This window comes from Apteryx mantelli, chromosome 22 (assembly GCF_036417845.1).
Source record: "Apteryx mantelli isolate bAptMan1 chromosome 22, bAptMan1.hap1, whole genome shotgun sequence".
In the NCBI taxonomy this organism is placed as follows: Eukaryota; Metazoa; Chordata; class Aves; order Apterygiformes; family Apterygidae; genus Apteryx; species Apteryx mantelli.
The window spans coordinates 7,141,398-7,164,121 of NC_089999.1; the positions used below are offsets into that span (position 1 = coordinate 7,141,398).

The following is a 22,724-nucleotide window of genomic DNA, read 5'->3' on the forward strand; positions in this document are numbered from 1 at the left end:
AGTATGGCGAGATTATGAGGATGTGTAAAATAATGTACCTTAATAGCTTTTATAATATTGTTGCATGCAATGTAAATGTCATTTTGTTTCAGTACTTTAGCCAGTACTCCTCCCAAAGAGGAGCACGTTGAGTGTTGCAATGTTCAGGGTCACTCTTCTTTGAATGCTTTCTTTAAGACGAAGAACGATCCATGTGCCATGGATGTTAGATAGGACTTTACTAGGAGGGAAAGAATCCAGTCATTAGCCTTTGATCCATCCCTTGAGGATTTTGGCTATAGCAGATGAATATCCACATTGTAGAGGGGGAAATATGTATGATGGTAGAATTGGATGCACAGCATGCATATGTGTTCTGCTTCATACTCTTTGTCCGGAGCAAACAAGAGGTTAAAATCTCAAAGGGGAATGTAGAAATACCTTCATGCTCAGGCTTACAGTAGTGGAGGACAACAAACAGTCATAACGATGGCAACACGGCAAAGTGTAGTGCCTGATCACAAGGTCAGCAAGTCAACAGAGGCGCCATAAACCAAAGCAGAACCCCTAAAAGCGCTAAGTCTGTTTTCCAAAAGGTATTGTGCACTCATTTATTTTGATTATACTAAAAATATAAATATGTTTATATGGAGCTGTGGCATCTTGATTGATTGCCTTCGTGACATATTTGTTTTAATATTCAGAAAATCCTTAAGAAGGCTTCTGCACACAAGCTGTTTTAATGAGAAGGTTATTAAAAGTCTTTTCCAACAGTTATTTCTAAATATTGACTTCTCGCTAAGTTATGGAAACACAGAAAAATCAGAATATTAAATAAAGATTAGGAGTGTAGAGTGATGTATTTTAAAGCAGCCATGATTTTGCCATTAATCATCTAAATTAAAATCTGATTTCATTTTAGAAAGGGTTTTTTTAATTGTTTAAAGGTGAGATGTAAAAAAAAAAATCATTCAGCATTATTATATATTATTTTACATATTGTTATGCAAAGGCCCTACTTTTGGCTCAAGAAGGCAGGAGGAACGGTGTGTTTGAGGAAATCATCACTACATGCTTGCTGTGTTGTTTACCTCTTCCACAGTCATCCACTTTTGGCCACTGTGACTGGGGAAGGATGGGGGGCTGTTGGTCCAGTCTGGGCATTTTCTGACGTTTCTGAATTTTTGTCTATGTTGAGCTAAAAGAAGCATCAAGCTCCCCTTTTTTCCCCTTCATTGGTCATAAAACAGCACTTAAAATCATGGCTAGATAGTGACCTCCAGCTTCCCTATAGGCTGTTTCAGAAGTGTTCCTTAAGGCGTAATATTTTAGAGTTTCATTCGATGTTTCTGGCTGGTATCTCCATTCCAAAGTTGGAGAGATCTCAATGCAACTTTTCTTCTTAATGGATTAAATCAAGTTGTATCTCTTTGCACAAGATTTTTGACATCTGGGATGTTCAAACTGCCCTTCATAGGAATCCGTACTTGCCCGTACAAGCCTATCCACACCGCGGCTGTCCATCAACTTGGAATTGATGAGAGTCTTCCTAACTTGGTGGAAGTTTGATGGTTTGAGTTTATGCCATACTACCGTTGTTCAGCTCTCTGCGACTCAGTTGCTTTTACCTGTTCCTCCTGCGTGGAGTAACTGAATTTGTCTCCGCACATTCAGCTGTACCATGGTGCATATACTGTGCAGAACAGAACTTTTTTTCAACTTATTAGATATTTGCGCTGGTGGGGCACAAAGCACCTCTCAGACTGCGGTAAGGGACTGGCTGATGCAAGGTGTGGGCTAGGCCACTTGAGGTATCATGGTCTGAAAGATGTGTGCAAAGGGCTGCGAGCAGTTTCCCCGGTGGTGCCTTCAGCAATGTCTTACTCAACGGGCTGGAGAAGGCCAAGTTGGACCCGAGTGATGGCATTGGTGTACGCCAGGTGACAAAGGCTTTGGAAGAGGCAGTGGCAGGAAGAAAAGTCTGATCCAGTCCAAGCTTGTGAACTGAGCCAGACAGTCCAACTACCCCAGTCCCTAGCTGAACATGACCCAGCCTGAGCAGGCACAGATTGCCCTGGAGCTAGACCTGCTGCTGGCTGGTTATAAGCTTGGTCAGATGTCCCTGGGCACAGTGTTTTCTTCAGTTATCATTCAGTGAGCAACACTGAACTCTCGGAGCTACACTAGGACTTGGCTCATAGTTTGTCCAACATTAGTGTTGGCATAAGAAACCGTTTTTTCGTTACCTCTCACATAACAAATTGTGCCCTCACCCGCCTGCGCAGCGGTGCGTGGGCTTGCACTGCAAAGGATATGAGAGATCCAAACTAGTACTCTTAGTCCCTTTCCCCCACATTTTGTTGCTGGGGTTTGTACGTGTGTGTTTTGGGAAGGGTGTTACTTTTTAAAATATGATTCACAGCTTCCGTCCCCCAGACCCTTGGGACAGCACAGTTGTGGTTCACTGAGGGGCAGAAAGGGAGGTAAAGGATGGAGCCAGGACGAGTTTCCCTTAAACAGATATTGATGCTAGTTCTTGGTTATGAGGCTCTACAGTCTTACTGTAGTTTTGGGCACGGCAGTGGGATTTTCAAGAGTGTCTACAAGGTTTTTGTGGTTGCACACTCATTAAAATGAGATTTGGGCACCTAACTTCTCTGTGTGCTTTTGAATGTCCAACCATCAGTCTTTCTTCATGAGACTAATTCCAACTCCCATCTTACTTTTTTCTGAATTTCATCTGATTTCTTTAGCTTCTAGTTTCCAGGCCCCATGGATGAAAACATTATTGTTTTTTTTTTTTTTATTCAAGCTTGGTGCTAACATGTAGTTGTTGAAAATGCAGCATAAAATTGCAACAAAATCCTGTAATCCCTTAACAATACTCAGAAGCAGTTTTTTTCAGGTACTTTTAATCTTTACCCTGATCGTGCAGATAGTGATATGTACTCCTACACTCGTATACAGGATGGGGACTTTTATTTTTAATATTCCCCTAGTAATTTCTGAGTCAACCAAAGCTGGTTTCCTTTTCTTTCAGTGCAGATAAGCGTACATCTGTGCGCTTTCCTAAAGGGGTTTTCTTTTGATCCCCCCCCCCAACACGCACATAAAATTTCCCTCTGAGCAAAAACCTAAATAATGTTTTCCCCAAAGTTAACATTTTTGAAAAAAACAAAATCCCCACGGTCATGGTGGAAATCTATAATTGCAGCTGTAGCAAACACTTGCAACCATGAATGTGCATGCCTACATATTTTGTATCATTATATGTGCACACAAATTTATGATTCTGAGGAGGTTCATATATTTATAATCCATATTAATTTGCAAATTGTGACTAGGCAAGGATCACTCACTTAAAGTAAATCCACTAAAAACACTACCTGTGAGAAAGTGTTCAGTGTTTGTAGATGTGTTCTATTAATTAGTCGTAGGAGGGTTTTATTGCTGTATTGTGCCACAAATGCTTAGCTGATTTATTGCATAGCTCCAACTTGCATTCCACCACTGGTACCTGGAAAGTTGTTACGATGCTTTAGGAGATCCTGTAAAGATGGACATAAAGTTAAAATTAAGTAGAAGGTTGAGGAACAAATTCTGCCTGAAATTTTCAGAACCTAGAAAGTAGAATAACTCCGTTGTCCTGAATATGTTGCCATTGCCTGTTTTTGCCATTACCCTGTTTTTTTCGGTCTAGAAATTGGTCAGACTGTGCAGCCTAATAATTAGGGGAAAACAGAAACTAATCCAGTCCCAGTATGAGACACTTTGATCTCAGGCAACCTGCCAGGTTTGTTGTTGTCCATTAACTCATCTGTAAGAGCAGGTAAATGCAGGCCCTGCAGTATCAAATGCTCTTTTAAGAGGTTGCGGAGAAATCTCCTGTCCGTGTTTGTCTGCTTTCATCTTCTCTACTAATTTGCCGTAAAGGGAAGGAGCGGAGCGCCGAGCGCGGCGGTGCCTCGTCGTGCGGCCGCGCGCCCCGCGTTGCCGCTCTGGCCGTCCATTTGGAAGTAACTTTGGATTTGACTAGTTTGGCAGAGACCCGGAGCCTGAGCTTTTGGACATTACGAAAAGTGGTACATCAAACCAACCGCCAGTTAACTCATGTTTGGGTTCTTGTCGGAATGTCACAGAGTACCCTGTCATTTTGCTTTAGCAACTTGTCCTTCCAAACGCGCAGTTCGCCTTATGGCATGCCAGCAGTAAAAATGTCACTTACAATAATTACTTTTTGGTGAAAATGCTTGCTGACTTCCTACCTTCAAGCTGTTTTTTACACAGTGGGGAGATAATAAGAAATGACTTTATCCTGACTGCTCAAATGAACACTAAATGGAATTTAGGTTATTATTACTGCAGATAGAGGAACTGTGTATTGAAATTTAAATAGTGGATCAGATAAACTACAGAGATTTGTCTCTGAAAATTATAGTGGGTCTGCTTTTTCAATCCTCTTCTGTCTGAAAGTTAAGGCAGCTGTTGTCTGCCTGCTGTCTTCAGAATATAATATTTTTCATAATCCTTTTAGAGGCCCCTGAATACCTTCTGTGTTTTGCATGGTCTTCCCCCAACTTCTCCCTGTTTTGTACCTTATTCCCCATAAGTCCTTTTGCAGCTTATTAGCGAAGCTTGTGTTAGTGGCAAAGGTTGGGCAGGTTATGTGCGCAGCAGCTCCTGAGCCGCAGAAGTAGCGGGTACTCTGTACAGACGGGCGAGCATGCTGGGAGGAGAGCTTGGCGCGTTGAGCTTGAATTTTCTGCTTGAGAATCGAATGCTTTGGTACCACATCTTTGCCCTGAGTGTGGCTTTGATTTACAAGGGGGCAGAAAGCAAACTTCCTGCCGTGGCTGCAGGAATTGAAGCAGGGTCCGAACAAAAATGCCACCTCTGCCAAGTTCTCAAAATGACTGCAAGAAATCCCACTTGAGGAATCTCCCCGCGTGCCGGCGAACAGCAGCGTGATGCTTCTGGGACCGGTGAAGCAGTATCCATGTCTCAACACTGCCCTGTTGTCTAGATATCTTTGTTGATGGGGATGCATCTGGGACTGGTGTCAGGTCATGTAGGCGTCTGTGATTTTCCGGGGGATTGTCACAGGCGTCACCTGCAAGCCTTTGCATCAGTGGTGTCCTGAGCTTCAGGAGGAGGTTCCCTCTGACTGTGCCATGGATCTGAGCTGTCCTGCTGCTTTCGTACGGGGGCTGTTGGCAAATGTTGCTACCTGCAGTCAGAGGAGTTACCATACATCTCAAAAATGATCCCTCTTGACCGGTGTCCTGCAGTTTTGCAGAATATTATGAAATGTTGCTGATTCTGAGATGATGCAACCTGAGCAGATGATCCTCAGGAACGTGCTGGTGCGCGAGAGGGGAGCCTGGTGCAGCCTGGCTCCGTCAAGTGGCAGCTGGTTCTCACTCAGCAGGAGCTTCATTAAACCCTGTAGGAATTTTGTCACGTTACGATGGGCGAACATGATCAGACCTTGTAGAGCAATATGACAGGCTGACACTGTGTTAAGGGAAGTGTTTTCAGGTAATTCCCAGGACACCTGTGGAATAATCATAGTCCAAAATGTTGTACAATCAGTGTTCAAGCAATTCAGGACATAGGATCCGATATAGGGAATCTGAACCACAGCATGAGGCAGGAAATGTTGCTGTTCTGGAGGAACAAGAAAATCTAATGTTAGATTCAGGAAAACCGCTGTAACCGGTGAACTGAGGTTAGAATTCTGTTTTTAGACTGTCTTGTATTTTCCAGAACTGTGTCATGCTAGAAACTATGAGGAAGGCATAGTGAGAGGATGGATGGAACCAAAGCATCGTTTGGCTTCATCCATTGCAATAAGGAATGCAAGACCACAAAAGATTTTCTGTGTTCATATGATTAAAGCAAAGTCAAATCATTACTGCTCTCAGCCAGTATCATTATATGCTCAAACAGACCCTAGTCATAGACTCTAAATTACAATGTTTACTTTCTTTCTTAACTGATAGGTACTAAATGGAGGGAAGTTAGGCAAGCTGTAATGACTGTGTTATTTTTTGTTGGTGGTCATTCAAGGAGCAATTTTATATTGGAAAAAATAGCATTTAAAAAAAATCAGAACTGGAAGATACTTGTATAATGTTGACTTTGTTTACATTCATTTATATATCTTCATTTTAGATGATACTTCCCTCTCTAGAATTGTAGTAGAAGAAAACTAAATTGAAGAATTTCCTCACTTAGGAACATGGACCATATGTTCTGGCAATCGTGATATTTCCCCAAGTGTGGCGCTCTGATATTCACACACTACATTGGATGTATTTGTCTTTCCAAAGACATACTTGCCGTCAAAGAGTTGAATGCTGACCCTCACTGTATGGTCCCATCGCTCTCTCTTCTTAGCTGTTTTCTTCAGCTGTGAAATAGTCAGGGTTGATATTTCAGTTGTCTTTATATTTCAGATATGAATGGAGGCCAATCACACTTTTCAAATGTTTCAGATTGTTGGCACATTCATGCAGACATCACTTCCTAGTATTTGATTTACATTTGATTATTATTTTCTACACTGCATATTTGAATATGCTTTTTAAAAACGGGTTGGCAGCGCCTAACTTTCCAAAACCCTAAACACACATATTCTGAATGAATAATGTAAAAGGTGCATGGAAGAGTCTTTGCAGCTTTTATGACTCAGTTATATTTGCAGCTTTAGAATATTTGGATCACTTAAATGCATTTACAGTGTACTTGAATCTTTCATTGCTGTTCTCAACATCAGCTTGTAATGATTTAATAAGAGGCACTGTACAAAAGTTGCACCAGTTTCTTGGCCATTTAAAGTTGCCTTGTTGAGCTGCGTCTCTGTCGCATGCTCAGGGCTTGGTTATCAAGATTGCAGTGGGGACAGCAACTTTCCACCAGGTTGGCTTGGGGGAAGTCTGGTTTGCTGGAGTCCTTTCTGCCGTCTTCTACAAATTGCAGGGTATGGCTCACTTTTGTGGCTGAGACTTTTTAAAAAAATAAAATAAAATGGCCCTCTCAGCTGCTGCAGTGAGCTAGTATGCTGGTGATGTTCTTGATCTCACCAGCTGTTTACTTTTAGCACCTTATTACTGCAGCTTTGGGGCTTTTGCTTGCTACCGGGGCTTGGAAAGCACTTGGTGACACAGAGTTCCCTGGAAGCTCCTGAACTGAGCACTTACTGGACGGGCTGGACTCTGTGCCGCAAGTGGTCTCTTTGAAATCCTGTATTTATGAGCAAATATTTATCAAAATGACAGGAAAACCTTTTTAAAACCCGCAGCCAAGAGTCATTTTGAAAGTTGAGTAATCCATGTTTGCAAATATTCCAGCTGAAATAGTTGTTCTCTCCTATGCAGCTTTAATAGAAAAGGAAATTTTCTAGGAAAGTCCCCAGGGAAGTATTTTAAATAAAACGCAACATCCCTTTGGTATAAGTGAAGTTTATCTGGAATTTATTAAAGTAACTTTGTCAATAACTGGTGGCCCTGGGGTAGGCCAGTTGTGCATGATGGGATACCCATAGCCTATCATAACGCAATTTTATACTCATATTGACAAAATGATCTCTTTCTCACTAAATACAAACATATGTAAGCCTTCAGTGAGCATCAGTTATACACCCTTAAGAAACTGGATGACTCTTAACTTAGTGCTGTTTTTCAGTGAAGACTGGGGTTAATAAAGGAGAGCATGTTTTAAAGAAATATGCTTTCACTATGTTATTTTCATCGGAAATGTTCAATTGCTACTTTTGAAATCTTAATATGTATTTTTCAGATATCCTGAATTTGTTTCTTTGTCCTGTGGGGAGCTTGGGAGAAATGAATACGGATGAATTATTTCATAAAACATATGAAATGGCTGTAGATTGACAGTTAAATCTGTAATAGTGAATACATTCAATTTTCCCCTTTGTTCTGTCAGCAGTCACTTGTACTCTAAATGTCTATTTAATTTTTTAAATAGATTAACGGGAGATGTTTGCATTATTTGATTATTGAATTGAGTTTTCCAAATAATGGATTTTTTCCTCAAATATTTATGTGATCTTGAAAATGTTTTCCATAAGGGGAAAGTGCTAAAAGTGAAGGGAGAGCATATTTTGAGTGATCTGAAGTATACATGCGTAACACCTCATTTGAAATCACTGTACACTTGCATTTTGTTGGAGGAGAGAAAAAAAAAAAACAGTTTGTCATCTGTACTGCCTTCCAAAATTAGATTCAGATAATCCTACCTTTTTGAGTAAATAAGCGGCAGATTGGTCTTAAAAATGAAATTCAAGCAAGCTCTTGATATGCAATATAAAAAATAAATAAGCTAATATGTGAGCAACATGGAGCATTTCAGTGATAGATGATAATATAGATTACCTTTGTTGTTTACATAATTAGGCTGGGCAGGGAAGGGAGAGGGAAAAAGCAGCATTCGTGAAGGCTTTTGTTTGGTCCTGGGTGGGTTTTTTGGGGGGGGGGGGGGAGGTGGATTTTTTCTGTACTCCGTGTGTGTGGTTTGCCGTGCACGGATGAAGAATTGTATAGGAAATTTGCAGCTGCTCTAGTTATTCAGTAAGATTTGTATAAGCTGGCACAAGGGACAAAATTAGAGGGAACTTGAACCAGCGCCGTGCGGTTTATTAGCTAGGCAGCCATAATTTTGACCTTGCTGTGGGTTAAAGGACACAGACCTGCGAAGAAATCTGTTTATCATGTAGGGAATTCATGCCATCCCTGACAGTGTACAGTGAACAAGATGGATGATCTGCCAAATTGGTCCCTCGCATGGGTGAATCAGGGCAAATTTACAGTACAATTCCTTTGCTGCTCCTGATACAAAAATAACATTTGCTGGGTTTTATATTCAGTTGTATGATGACCTAGGGTGAAGCAGAGAAAAGAAATAAGATTTGTAGAATCCATATTGCCTTAAAGATTTATACGAACCTGGCTTTCCCTTTTTATCTGCTTCTTTTACATCTTTCCAAAACCACTGAGAAGAGTCCCAGTTGCTTGGTTTGAGAAAATAACTTTATGTAAGTGTGTCAGGGAACCTTTCTTAAACAAAGTATGGTAAAAGCTCCTATTAGCTTGAGTAACACCATTTTACCGTGAACCCTGCTTCATTTGAACCCTACTTTTACTAAAGCAGCATTTTGCTATAGTATTTAGGCTATGCTTTCCAGGTTGCATGATCTGCCTGTTTTGCAATTATTTGACGGTGTTCTGGAAAATGAACAAACATGGAAAAAAAAGGTGGAATTTGATGCTAGCCATTGACTTGCTAGTGATAGGACCTGGCGCTGCAGAGCGAATTGCTGTCGCAGTGGCATCGCAGTGCTCAGGAAAATGCACAGTTGTGTTGCACAGACCAAGTTTTTTCTGTGGTATGGACTCCTGAGCTTCCTCCAGGGATCTCGAGATGAATCCACTGATGTATGAATCCGAGATACGTACAATAACGGTGTCAAGTAATGAGATGGAGACAGCAAGGAAGAAGTGATCCCACAGAAAGGAGAAAGTGGATGGAGAAATCTAATGTAGTCTTCATCATTTGTAGGGAATTGTTCTTCTAAAACACGTTCTCCACGGGGTGTTGCTTTAAAAGAAAAGTTCAGACTGTACTCCACCTTAGATGTTTGGATTTTCTGCGTGAGGTAGTTGGTAACTTCCATTTAAAGATAAATGTGAACTTATTAAGGGAAAACAATGTTTTGTACGGAAGTTACTGTTGTTGAAAAATTAACAGATTCAGAAAGCTTTCTTTCAAACAAAGTGCTTACGTAACAAATTTTGGTGTCTCCTGATCCACTAGCTATCTTTATGCTGGATTCTCTAGCCTGTTATTTGATACAACATAACAAGATTAAAATACATCTTATAATTAAGTTATTTCTGGGCAAAGAGGAGATATGTGAAAATGTGATGCAAGTGATAAGAAACAGACTATGAAATCAGCAACATTCTCAAGATAAGCTGTATCATTTCTAGAAAATCCTTCACTGACACTACAGCATAGTGGTTAAGTGAGTTTCTTATTGGTCATAAAAAGATGTTTAAACTAGTCTGTAATAGTAGATGTAAGAGAATTCTAATAGGAAAATGTTGTGGAAAGCTAGACCGTGAGATTTCCTGACCAAGGAAATTTCTTGCAACCTTACAAAGTATTGCACTTCATTTATTTCTAATTTTATTTTTTATTTATATTTTGTACATCTTGCCTTTATGAGAAAGCAGAGATGACTCAAGATAAAATTGCAAAATAATTCTCTTTTTAAAAAGAAGCTTTTCAGTAACCAAGTCATAACAAGTAGCATTTTGCATGCTTAGGCATTTCTTTAAGTAGATAGAATTTAAATGAGAAGGAAAGTTAAATATCCTGCAATCAAAACATTACAGTTATGCTAAAGTGAGGTCTTTTTTTTCTATTTTTTTTTAATTACAGAAAGCACTCCAAAGACTTCTGCCAGTTGCAGTCCTGCTCCTGAATCTCCTATGAGCTCCAGTGAATCAGTGAAGAGCCTGACCGAATTGGTACAGCAACCCTGTCCTGCTATAGAGACAAGTAAGGATGGCAAATCACAAGAATCTAGTGAGCCACCTGCCTCCGAATCCCAATCTACAACACCTTTGCCTCTGTCTGGCCACTCAGCCCTCAGCATTCAAGAACTGGTTGCTATGTCACCTGAATTGGATACGTATGGCATTACAAAAAGGGTCAAAGAAGTGCTGACGGACAACAATCTTGGTAAATTGCTTTATTCTCATATTTGTTGAAATAAAGAGGAAGTATTCATGCTCTGATTTTTAAGTTATGTTTCCGTAGACAAGGATACCTGGTTTTGGCTCTGGCCTAAACTTTAAACTGTTAAGAAGAATTTTTCGTAACCCAGTAGAAAAATCCTTTCAGATTGTAGTACTCTACTTCATAACAAAATGTCATCACACCCTTGCTCTTCTTAAGCTTTGCTTCTGGCTCACCAGCCAGATACTGCTCCCAGCTCCCTAAATTCAGTCTGGCAGGCTGTAAAGAAGACCAAAATCCCAAAGCCAGTGAGGTGTCCTCTTGAGAAATGCCGATTCCCCACTGCTTGTAGATTCAGGGCCCCAGCATTTTAGGCACAGGTGAAGTAAAGGAGTCCCAGCATGGTTGGAAAGGGAAGGGCATCAGAGGCAAAAGCATAGTGTGCCTGTAGAGCTAGAAGGTGAATCCAGACCTGGTCGAGGTTTATATGAACCTGTAGGTAAGTCTATGGGGTCATTTAGTTATTTTGCTTAGACACCTACAAAGCTAAGGCTACTTTTGCCTGCAGATGAGTTTTTGGGTGCCAAGTTAAGTATAATGTTGATACAGCTGACAATATTTGGAGTAGGCAAAGGGGATAACCTGATCTGAGTACAGGAGGTTTGGGAAATCCACACTTAATCTTTCCACAATGCCTCTGAGTAAGTTACTAGTTCTTGTCTGCTTAACACTTCCTTCCCTGCCAAGGCGTTGGGAAACCCTTAAGAGTTCTTTGAGATCTCTGGCTGGAAGGCAGTAAGGCTGCTCCAGTGCTACCTATACGTGCTTCTGGTGCTTAGCATGGGATTCATCTCATCTGCGTTTAGACGTTCAAAGCAGATGTCTGAGATGGTTGGATGAATCACTCTCCAGAGGTGCCAGTTTCTCTCCATTCACTAGAGGGGGGGCCGAAATGATAAGCTTGCATTTAGACTGATAATATTCACGTGAGAAGGATTCCACCTATATCATCTGAATGTTATAACTGTATAAGTAAAGAGTCCTTTATTTTAATAGAAGGGACCCTTTCTCAGCTAGACACAAGATAACAGGTGGTGTTATCTTAGATTTAAAAAATGGAAAAATTACTGGGGGTGGAGGGAAGGGAGGTGGCAAGTTCTCATTTAGCATGATTTGGGGGAAAAAAAGAAAGAAAGAAAGAAAATGATCTGATCTGATTCTGGACATACCCTGCCATGAGAGTGTGTTCCACTGAACCCAGCAGAATTACCCGCTCATGCACATTGGCGTGGGCAGACTGCAATTGCTTGTTCAGTGGAGTCAATGTAGAAATAAAGCCACAAGTCGTGGTAAGGGTTAGCAGGTTCAAGCCCCTAGTTTTTGGGCAAAATGCTGTTGAGTCTGTACCTGCTCTGGTGTTCCAGAGAGGTTTGAAAAGTATTTTTGTTTACATTTGCTTTGATGCCATTTTTACTTAGTCTTTTTTATTTCCCATGATTTTTGTTTTCCTACAGTGTGGCTGACAAGCCTAAAAAGCAGCAGAAGAGCCAGGAAATGTGCCCCAAACTCTGCATTAGGTGTGGAACCAGTTTCAATGTCTCCTTTTGCGCCCTCAGTGTGCTAGTGCACCAGATTGACTTGGTGCTCAGGTTTCTCTGTCTTAGGCCACAGGGCCTTGTGAACCTGTCCTAGGCCAAGTCTTAGCGGCTCGGTTGTTCAAATATCGTCAGCCGCTAAAGACCACGATTGCGTGAAACTATTTAAGATGACTTGGCAAACCAGAATGTATTTGGCGTGTCTCTCCTCCCATTCCTTTTAGTATTGCTAGCCCCAAATGTCATAGTTTTATATATGTCAGGACAACATGTCATTTAAATGCATAGGGAGGAAAATGCAATGAGCTTTTGAAAAATTGCAGTGTTGGGGGGATTTTGCAGGATGGGCCAGGACTAGCCATGAAGCTAGCATAATTTACAGAAAGTTTGGTCCATTAGGAGCTACATCAGTGGGAACATGCACAAAGGATATTAGGCAAAAAATAAGGGGAATTAAAAGAAGCTTTATGAAAACTGTTCCTAAAAATATTCAAGTTATTAATAGCTCTCTGGTGAAGATGGAGTGTGATACACCTACTCCCTCCTGAGAATGACTTCTAATGCATTCCTTGTCAGCTTGGGAGTCTTTCAGGTGTTTGATCCTGTCCTGCTGTATCCTGGAATAGAATAAATGGCACAAACATCTTTAGCTTTGCCCATAGTACCTACAGAACATGATGATACCTCCTTCCACTTCTGGATTTAAAATTTTTAGGCTGTAGTTTGAAGTTCATTTCCTTCAGCAGCATTGCTAGTACCTGCTCCGGGCCATTTATTTGTGACCCAGAATTGCTAATTCTTGCTGGTGTTCCTGTTCGTGTGTTCACACGATAAACCAGAGCAGGGATTTGGTCTGAGTGTAAAGGGACCACCGTATTTTTGATAGATTAGTGAGACTTAGATCAGTTCCCTGCTCCAAATTACCATGGAGCCACACGGGCGGTTGCGGTGGCCCTAAGGGCACAGCACAGCAGCCATGGGAGCTCTCGTGGCCACTGAGAAATGCTCCTCACATTGCAGCCTCAGCACCCCGGGCTCGGCCCCGGTTCAAAACGGTGGGAAATGTTAAAGGCAAGCTGTTTACAAAAGAAAAAGAAAAAAGATTTTTAAGGTAGCTATCTTAGTGCGAATACTTACTTGCAACTAACTGGCCCTTTTAAAGCTAAATGGATAAGGCCTTGCTGCTCTTTTTAAATAGCATATTCACATTTACAAAGAGAAGCAGGGAGTAGGTTAACTTTGGAATATTGATCATCCAAAATTGGCCCCGAATTACAATTTTTTTCCCTGATTTTCCTGATATTGAGGGTTTGAAAGAAAAGTCTGTATTTAAGCCATTTAGTTGAAAATCACGTATTACTTTGGAACTTAAGTAAATTGTGAATTTAGGTTTCTGTTTCATCTCTAAGAACCAAGCACAGGGTTAGTTTTAGAGATTATTAGCGGACTCTCTTGTTAACCCCGTCTTCACTTCCCCTCCCCACCTCTCATAATCTCGGCTGCTTCGTACAAAATCTCAGCAGGCCCCTTCATCCGAGGGGGGAACCCTGCAGCTTAAACTGATCCCACCATCCCTCCTCTTTCCTCCGCCCATGCAGGCAAAAAAACCCACAAGGCCAGAGTTAAAAAGGAGGAGGAGTTTCCCAAAGTGAGATGCCAGGGAGAGGTCTGTGGAATAGCTCTTTGCCGTGGTGCTTTCGCGAGGGAGCTCGAGGGCGGGCATGCTCTGCACAGCTGGAGCAGCACGAGCCCCCCCACATCTGTACCGGCCCCTGGAGCCAGGTGGTGCCACTGGCTAACGCTGCTGGCACGTATAGGAAGCGGAGAAGGGCCTTCTGCTTTGCACGTTAGTGAGGGCATTCAAAAAGCTAAGGAACAGACACAAGACCCCAAGGCCTAAACTTGGTAGGTATGGAAAGATCTTTGGGTTACCTTGAAAATACATGATAGCTGCACTTCTATCAGAAATCGCCGGTTATGACTCAGATGACTTCAGGCTCAGTCTTGTAACAAAAGCTGTTACATATCAGGGCGGTTTAGCTTAGGAAGAACATTAAAGTGAAGGTTTTTAGGGAACCAGCTGCATGGTTGGGTTTAAACTCCACAGACATTTTCCATAGTCCTTATTAAGTTAAGATCTTAACTACATAAAATTGTTAATGCACACATAAATGATATACATTGAAAAGCATGTGTAGTTTCTACCATACTAGACTACAGCATTTTGAAAGACAACTAAGATATAGTATTCTTAACTAGAAGTACTGTAGAGGTTATTTAAAAAAAAAGTTGCTATTGTAAAATATGATTATCTGCAGTTGCTAAAACACTATTAGAATGCCAGTGATAACAGAACAACACAGAAAATATTTACATGTGTCTTTGAGGACACTAATAGAACTGTTGCTGAATGTTGTGTTGGTTTTGATTCACGGATTGTTTAAGATGTTTGTCTTATCTGGTTGCATTGAAGCTGTTACAGTACCTTCCCTCATAAGAACTAAGTAGCCTCACTGCTCTCCCCGAAGTTGCTTGCTTAGCTAAAAGTTTGGTTTATTTTTAATCTCATTAATTTAATTTTTTTTTTGCGCACTGTTTCCACTGTAAGGTCCTGATCCCATAAGGTGTTGAGCTCCCCTCTTTGCCACAGTCAGATCCCAAGGATTAAACTAAAGCTTAATATTTACACCTTTAGTGGGGGGAGAGTTTTTATTCTTCTAAATGTTTCCTTGGGGTTTTCAAGCAATTCTGAAGTAAGAATAATTGGCGAATGATCTTATAGTCATGTTCTGCTGGGTTTTTTTGTTAGTCTTGTCTCTTAACTGAATGATTACATGTGATTTTCAATTTCGTATTAGGTCAGCGTTTGTTTGGGGAGACAATCCTAGGGCTAACACAAGGCTCTGTCTCAGACCTTCTGGCTCGCCCTAAGCCCTGGCACAAGCTGAGTTTGAAGGGACGGGAACCCTTTGTCCGCATGCAGCTGTGGCTCAATGATCCCAACAACGTGGAGAAGTTGATGGATATGAAACGAATGGAGAAAAAAGGTAACCTGGAGCAGAGTGCGGACTCGTGTTTTCTGTAGTTCAAAAATGACCATGTCTTTTAAAATACTCTATAAATAGTAAACAGGCAGCATTGATCCAATATTATGAAGGCTATGCAAAAGGGCTTCATGACAGCTTTTTCATAGCCTGATTTGATGCTAGCTTCAGGAGATCTGTCTTGAAAAAAACCCAAACCCTGAGTATTCGCCAGCTGTCAGGAAATCATGGCTAGATTCTCCTATAGATTAATTACTGAGGCCCTGGTGTATCACTGATAACTTGCCTTACCAAATGAGAAATGTGAGTTTGGGAGCTGGCTTTGGGTTATTAGTTAATAGTGCTGCAGCTGGTCACAGATGTTGGGCTGGAGTTGCTGTGCACCGATTCCTGAGAGAGCTTCTTGCCATCCAGCACTGACGGTCACTAGGAGGAAGGAAAAATGCAGCCTTTTTAAAAGGGTATTGAGAATCATTTGCTTAATTTAATTTGTAGCCATTATAGGGTTGGGGAAGGGTGATTGTGCTAAGAGAGGCTTGCCTAAAGAGGTTAGGTCACGAGTGTTATTATTGGGTATCTTACTAGGGAGCGTGTCCTGAGGATTTTAGCCTACTCTATATTTAAAATTCATCCCTAAAAAACAGGTTATTCAAAGCCCTGTTTTTAGTATGTTCATGTGATTCTGCAACAGAGAGACTCATAGGCTGTCATTATCAGCAGTTAACTAATTAATGATATATACATCTCTCAAGAGCTGTTCCTTAATGATATTAGTACAGACAGTATTAATCGTGTGCGGTGAAAGCACTGCTGTTGACTTATGTCCTGAAAGCATTAACACATTTGACCAAGAATTTTGTGATTATATTAAAAACTGTAGTTAGGTTGCTTCTGGGAAAAATAGCAGTCTTACAGCTTTCAAGAAGAAATTCAAATCCTTGTTATAGTAAATATGTGCAACACAGTGCAGTGCAGGATCTTATTGCAAATTGTGTACGAGCTTCCACTGGGAGTAAAATCCACTTGGGTTTCTCACTTACAACTGTAAACCAAAGGGAGCCATGATGGTTTTTTTCATATTAGAAATACGGCAGAAATGAAATTGTCAACTAGCGGGATTTTTATAGCTTCTAAGAGAATATCCCCCATAATGTAGGAAAATAAAATAAAGATAATTTAAAAGTAGTACTGACAATATCCTTCCAAAACTATTTTCTAAGCTGGATTCTTATCAAATACTGTGCAATACATATGCTGTATAGATGGCACCTGAATAGAGATAAGGCTATAAATCATTTGAGACTCTACTGAGCTCCTGAACTGTGTAAGTGCAGTCCTCATAGCAGAGCACTCTAAAGTGAATTCAACCCTGTATTTTCTGCAGAATCCTTTCATGCAGGTAAGGATTCTGTGATTTAACCTTTTAAATTGCTCTAGAGCCACATTAAGAATTTAACTTTCCCTTCAGCTAATGTCAGTTAAAGAACAATGCAACTGTATCTGTTACCAGTGAAACATTATTAACAATTACTTCTCTGCCACATTTTATTAAGGGAATAAATTGATAATTATGATAAAGGTGAGCTGCATATATCTTTTTTTTTCTTGCTCTTCTTCCACTCTGAAGTTTATGCTATAAATGCCCATTTTAAAAGGTTCTGAAAATTTGCAATATACATTAAGTAACCTCTTCGGAGGAAGACGGCGGTTCACACTCGCTAGGCTGAGACATTTTGCCCCACCTTTCCTGCCTTGGAAGACTTCATTCCTATTTCTCACAACCTCCCACTGCGTGCGCTGCTGGTAACATCACACTCCTCACTGAACAGTACTGAAGCCTGCTGTCAGGAGAAAATTTAATTCCCTTTATTTCCCCATTATTTCACTTTTTAATAATCTTGTTCAATACTGCATAAGACAAAAATTATATTAAAAGGCGCTCTGTTTTACCTCAGTGGGCAGCCACTAATTCTGCAATGGCATCTGCATCATCTGTAGCTGAACACATGCTGGGGAGTCTTTCCGGAGGGACTTGGTGATGCTGGGTCTGCAGCAGCAAGAAATGAAAAGTAGTAAAACTCAGGGGATAGAGCTAACCTTGACAAGTTGATCTCAGATCCAGACCTTTCTCCAGGTTACATTTGTTTTTTTTCTTAGGTCTCCTGGGATGTGGAGACCAATCACAGACAAAAAAAAAATGCTCCAAGAATCAAGTCTGTTTGCAACTTGGATTCTTGTTTGAGCCTCTCTGTCACTGAAAATGTGCTGAATGATCTCCTTATGTTGTCTATGTTCAACACATATGTTTAAAATCAGAATTAAAAAGGAAGAGCTTTTATGAACATCATCCAAAGTTTCTGGAAAATGCCATTAAAGCATAAAGCCTAGGCACTAGCTTAGCACATTGACAAGTGCCAGAATTGTGCCTTTGGCCCAGTGGAAGTTCTGATAATATATTTTCAACCAGAAAAATAATTGGTTATGGCATAACAGTGGGACATCTTTACTCCTAGGTTAGGGAGACGTTTACATTTATTCAGTTTGTTGCACTCACATGCAAGAGACCCAAAGAAGGCATTGCACCTTTTGCGATCCCAGAGTGAGGTTACAAAAGCAGAGGGAAGCCTCAGGCAGGAGATTTTTCCCGAGCAATTGCACAGGGCAGGCTTCCATGCTCTGCTGTCGGGTGCTTGGCCTGAGCTGCTTGTATGAGTCTAAAGATGGGAGCTCTGTGCTGCCACAAATGCCATCCTCTGGAGGACAGAGATTCTGAGCGTCCGCATGCATGGGTGTCTGGTGTTAACTCAGCCGCCTGACCAAATTCCAGAAACCCTAGTTCAAGATAGCCTAAACACCTTTTCCATCTTCCATGCGATGGTCTGTTTTGTCTCATGTCCTCTTCTAAATTGCTGTGCATTGCTGAAGTGATAGATGCTGCCTTTCAGGCCTGGTGGTTGTGTTATTGAAGGAGACGAGAGTACCGTGTGCATAGTTGGAACGTCAGTGCAAGTTTGAAATAACACCAAGGAGTCTTTGAGATTGAAGACCTCGTATAAATTTAAGATTATATTGCTAGAATGATTAATTCCGTGGTTGAAGGCTGTAACAGTTCCTTGAATGCTGCAAAAACAGGGCCAAAAGGTCACCTTGAAATAATGTGTTTACCAGTAATCACTTTGAATCCTACATCTTGTGGAACAACTTAAATAGATGACTTTTTAATATAATTTATTAGAAAAAAAATATAGAACAACTTCCTTTTTTATAGTTATTTCAAACATGTGTAGGACTGTATCGTGGCAGAGTGATGGATCATGAGCAACTTGCATTCTGTTCCATATCAGTGATCTTACACAGTAGGCAATCCACAGGTAATCTGTCATATTCAAGAAAAACAAAATGAGGGCCATGCAGATACCCCCAAAGGTTACAGAGTGTGTTCAAAATTCACTTCCATGATAGTATGACACAGCATAAAGGTCGCACTGGACCGAGAGGATGGGATGATGAAACCCACTGGAGACAGCAGACCTAGACAGTCCCTTGGGAGCTCTGCCAGAGGAAGTTGGCTGGTGTGAGAAGGGTTTTCAACATTTTAGTTAGTTTAATTGCATTGAATTTTTATTCTTTGTGCACCCTCAGCTTAAAAGCAGAGCTGCGGGGAGAGAGAAATTTGTTTTATGAAGGATTCAATTGCTGGCCCTTGTGACGTGCTCCATGTTGCTCTCTGGCTCCGATCGGAGCTCCTGGCTGCTGGAGATTTAGTGCCTGCTTGACTGATGTCAGCCTGGTGTAATCTGGAACATAACAGGCGAGGTTATCAAATTGCAGCTCTTGAATACCTAAACTCTTAAATATCTAGAAGGTATTTAACAGGCCATTAAATATTTTATTGGCAAGATTCATCTGTATTTGCCGTTTGCAGCCCCCTCATTAGCCATGCTGGTGCGTGATACCACCAGGTGTGGTAAATCCCACCTCCCTTGGCCCAGCAGAAATCAAGTCAGTGACACCATTTGCTGGGACTCTTTTTTCTCGACGGATTTGGCAGGATAATTCAGGCCCCGGCGGGGAGGAGAGTCGGCGGCGGCGCAGGCTTCTGCCGTCAGCCTCGCCGAGCTGCATCAGTGCAGCAAGGGCTTTCTTAAAAGCGTATGCGTTTTTAAAAGAGCCTTGCGCAGGGGAGGAAGATGCTGTGGGCTGTTTTTCTTTCATAACCTGTCAGCGCTGTAGCAAGGAAAAAGCAACGACCGCCTGCCGGGTTACTCGGACGGCCGTCGGGATCGCGCGGGCTCCAAGCGCCATCGTGTGTCGGCCGCGGTTGCGGCTCCCTTCAGCCGCCGCAGCCGCGTTTTCAGTTCAGAGGGAGGCCTTAGGTCTTAGGAACCAAAAACATTTAAGTTGAAACGACATGTAACTGGCCTAATCAGGTGCTTGTGTGGAAGCGCGCTCCTCGTGAAAGAGGGAATTTGAAATAAGTCGTGTTAACCGAACCCTTTTATTCGTGTCCCGTATTCATTGAAAAAGCAGAAAACTGACAAGTTTCCAGTCAATTTACCCTCTTCCCTTTCCCTTCTTTCTTCTTTTTCTGTCTCTCATATCCTTCCCGCGTCGCTTTCCTCTCATCTCTGATTGCGCCCGTTTCGTTCTGTTCTCTCTGAATAGTCCACCCAGGCGTTCACAGCCTGTCGCCTTTGCGTTTATTCCGCGTTCATCGATTTTGTGTCTGCGCTCGGTTGGGGCTGATGTGCCGCGCTTCTCTTGCAGCCTACATGAAGCGACGGCACAGCTCCGTCAGCGACAGTCAGTCCTGCGAGTCCTCGTCGGCCGGCATAGACTACAGCCAGGGAGCCAGCCCGCAGCCGCAGCACCAGCTGAAGAAACCCCGCGTCGTGCTGGCGCCGGAGGAGAAGGAAGCTCTGAAACGAGCCTACCAGCAAAAGCCATACCCATCACCAAAAACCATTGAGGAACTCGCAACGCAGCTCAACTTGAAAACCAGCACGGTGATCAACTGGTTCCACAATTACAGGTACGCGTCCCTCCCGAGCTCTCCCGCGAGCGCTGCTCGTGAAGCTTTCGTTTGATTTGCTGCGGCAGGGTGCTGCTCTGCTTCAGCAGGCTGTATCTGCTTCAGCCGACGCTGCGCAGTTGTGCAAAATGAACCCTTTTGCCAGCAGGGAAGGTCTAACTGACAGTGATGCTACAGACTAATTTTAAGTCGTCCCTGAGGAATAGAAATATTCACATATTGGTGTAAGTGGTGCTTTTGAGCAGAATTCCTGTTGTAGTAAGCAAGACTGGTCTTTCTTACATGCATATGCAGACATGTATATATGCCCATATACAGTATGTATAAAATATGTTATGCCTGGGCCATTTGGGGGGGGGGGGGTGTTTGGAAGCGTCCTTTACTGGATGGCATCAGAATTGCACTCTTTTCATCATACATTCTCCAGGCATGAGAACAAGAAGAGGATTTTCTTTCAGCTCTTGGGCCAGTGAGCTCTGAAAATAGGGAAACCTATGTGCTGTATCTCTGAGAAGTTCTGCACAGTCACGAGGGACAGAGAACCGATAACCCTGAAGTCAGATGTGAATAGAGATTTATTTCATTATCATGATTCAACCATTGAGTCATACTGAAATAAATTAAGATTTCGGTTTGTTTAGTTCCTTTCTCATATTAGAAGGAACCTTCCCAACATCTGCACAGTTGAAGTAGGTTTGGCACCAAGACACCAATAAAAATAAACAATGCTGGAATGGCTTGTAAGAATTAGAAGTATTTGAATAAACATATTTTTGGCTGTGCTTGGGATTGGGTATCTTAATTAGTTCAGCAGACTTTTCTCCAAGAAATTTGTGCTAATGAGTTTTGAACAGGTACAGTTAAGATACCAGGTTTAAAACCATTCTGCTCCTTCACTTGGAGCCAGTAATGTTCCTAATTACCATAACAGTTGATTGTTAAGCTTGTTTGTTTTTAGAGAACTGCTAATTTTAAAAGGGTATTTTCCACTTTAGCCTTTCTGAACTTTTAACAGGGGAGTTACTGAAGCAGAAGAGGCACAGTCTAAGGAGATATCTCAGAAGTATTACATACAGGAGCAAAATAATATGTTAAACAATGGAAAACTTGTAAATTATAACCAATGCAACATACTTACACTGGTTTTCACTGACTTGGATTTGCTACTGAAGCAGTCTCTTTCACTGTTCAGACTTCTCCAAATACAGACTTCTCTTGCAGTTCCCACTTCTCGGCAATTATGCACAAGTTGGAGGAATGCCTATGAAAATATGTTCCCTTCGGCCTGACAGCAAAATGTGCTGTTCTCACTTACGCAGCCGAATGAGGGAACACTGGTGGCATGTGTCATCTTCCTCATTACCATGAGTTCCCCTGTTTAGGCATGCTGTGAGAAAGCGTGACAAGTCATGATTGATCAGCGTGTTCAGCCACACCAAGCTATACATTAATGTAGACTAGCTACTGACAGTTGTATACAAAATAAAAAATGTATAAACAAGGTGCTATAAGCTGGTGGGCAGCACAGGCCTGATAGCACTAAGGGATCTGGGCCTGCTCCCAGATGTGCTGCTGAGTCTGCAGGACCTCCAAGAGCTGTTTCCAGCCTGGTGGAGCCCAGGGTGGCTCTGAGTGGTTGCCACCACTGAAAACTCAAACCGTGTGACTGTTCTTTTCTGCAGTGCATGAATTTTCATAGCTTTCATGCGTGAAATACTCTTAAATCCTTAGCAGGACATCTCTAAAGAGATACAAGGTTCATGTACTATTAGGGGAAGAGGGTCTGACCCAGTGTTCCTGTAGCCCAGTATACCATCTTTGATGGTGGCCCATGGTAGATGCTGAAGGAAAGGTCTGCTCTGTGCTGCTTTAGTGCATTTGGTGATGCTTTTGTCAGTATGTCTTTTTAGCTTCCAAATGTCTTTGGCTTAGGGCTTTTCTGAGCCAGATGTTGTATCCGTATTGTGTTCAGTAATCCATGATGGCTTTCCTTCCTTGAATTTTTCTAATTGCTTGTTGAATCCATTTATATTTGTGACCTCCACAACATCCTGTGTCAAGGAGGTCCCCAGCTCAGCTATGTGCTTTGTCAAAAAGTTCTTTCCTTTGCTGTTTTAAACCTGCTGGCTGATAATTTCTTTGGGTGTTCTTCAGTTCATGTATTGTAAGACATGAATAGTCTTTCCCCTGTTCATCTTCTCCCGGCCACACTTAATTTTATTTCTGTTATATTCTCCCTCAGCCATTTCTCTTTGAAGCTGAAGAGTTTTCATACAGGAGCAGTTCCCCATCTCAGAGCTAGTTATTCTT

The 22,724-nt window shown here is 41.7% G+C and overlaps 1 protein-coding gene across 6 annotated transcripts in view; it reads left to right on the plus strand.

Moving 5' to 3' along the window:
• CUX1 (cut like homeobox 1) overlaps positions 1 to 22,724 on the plus strand; it is a 280,556-nt gene that overhangs the window by 220,151 nt on the left and 37,681 nt on the right. For 3 of the 6 annotated variants that reach the window (XM_067309895.1, XM_067309897.1, XM_067309898.1), the window contains 4 exons: positions 10,444 to 10,746; positions 12,258 to 12,320; positions 15,197 to 15,385; positions 20,150 to 20,414. The exons of 1 other annotated variant lie outside the window; for it this stretch is intronic. In XM_067309895.1, coding sequence (XP_067165996.1) covers positions 10,444 to 10,746; positions 12,258 to 12,320; positions 15,197 to 15,385; positions 20,150 to 20,414 — 820 coding nt within the window. The remainder of the gene's footprint in view (positions 1 to 10,443; positions 10,747 to 12,257; positions 12,321 to 15,196; positions 15,386 to 20,149; positions 20,415 to 22,724) is intronic. 2 more of the 6 variants (XM_067309896.1, XM_067309900.1) reach the window with 1 other exon arrangement.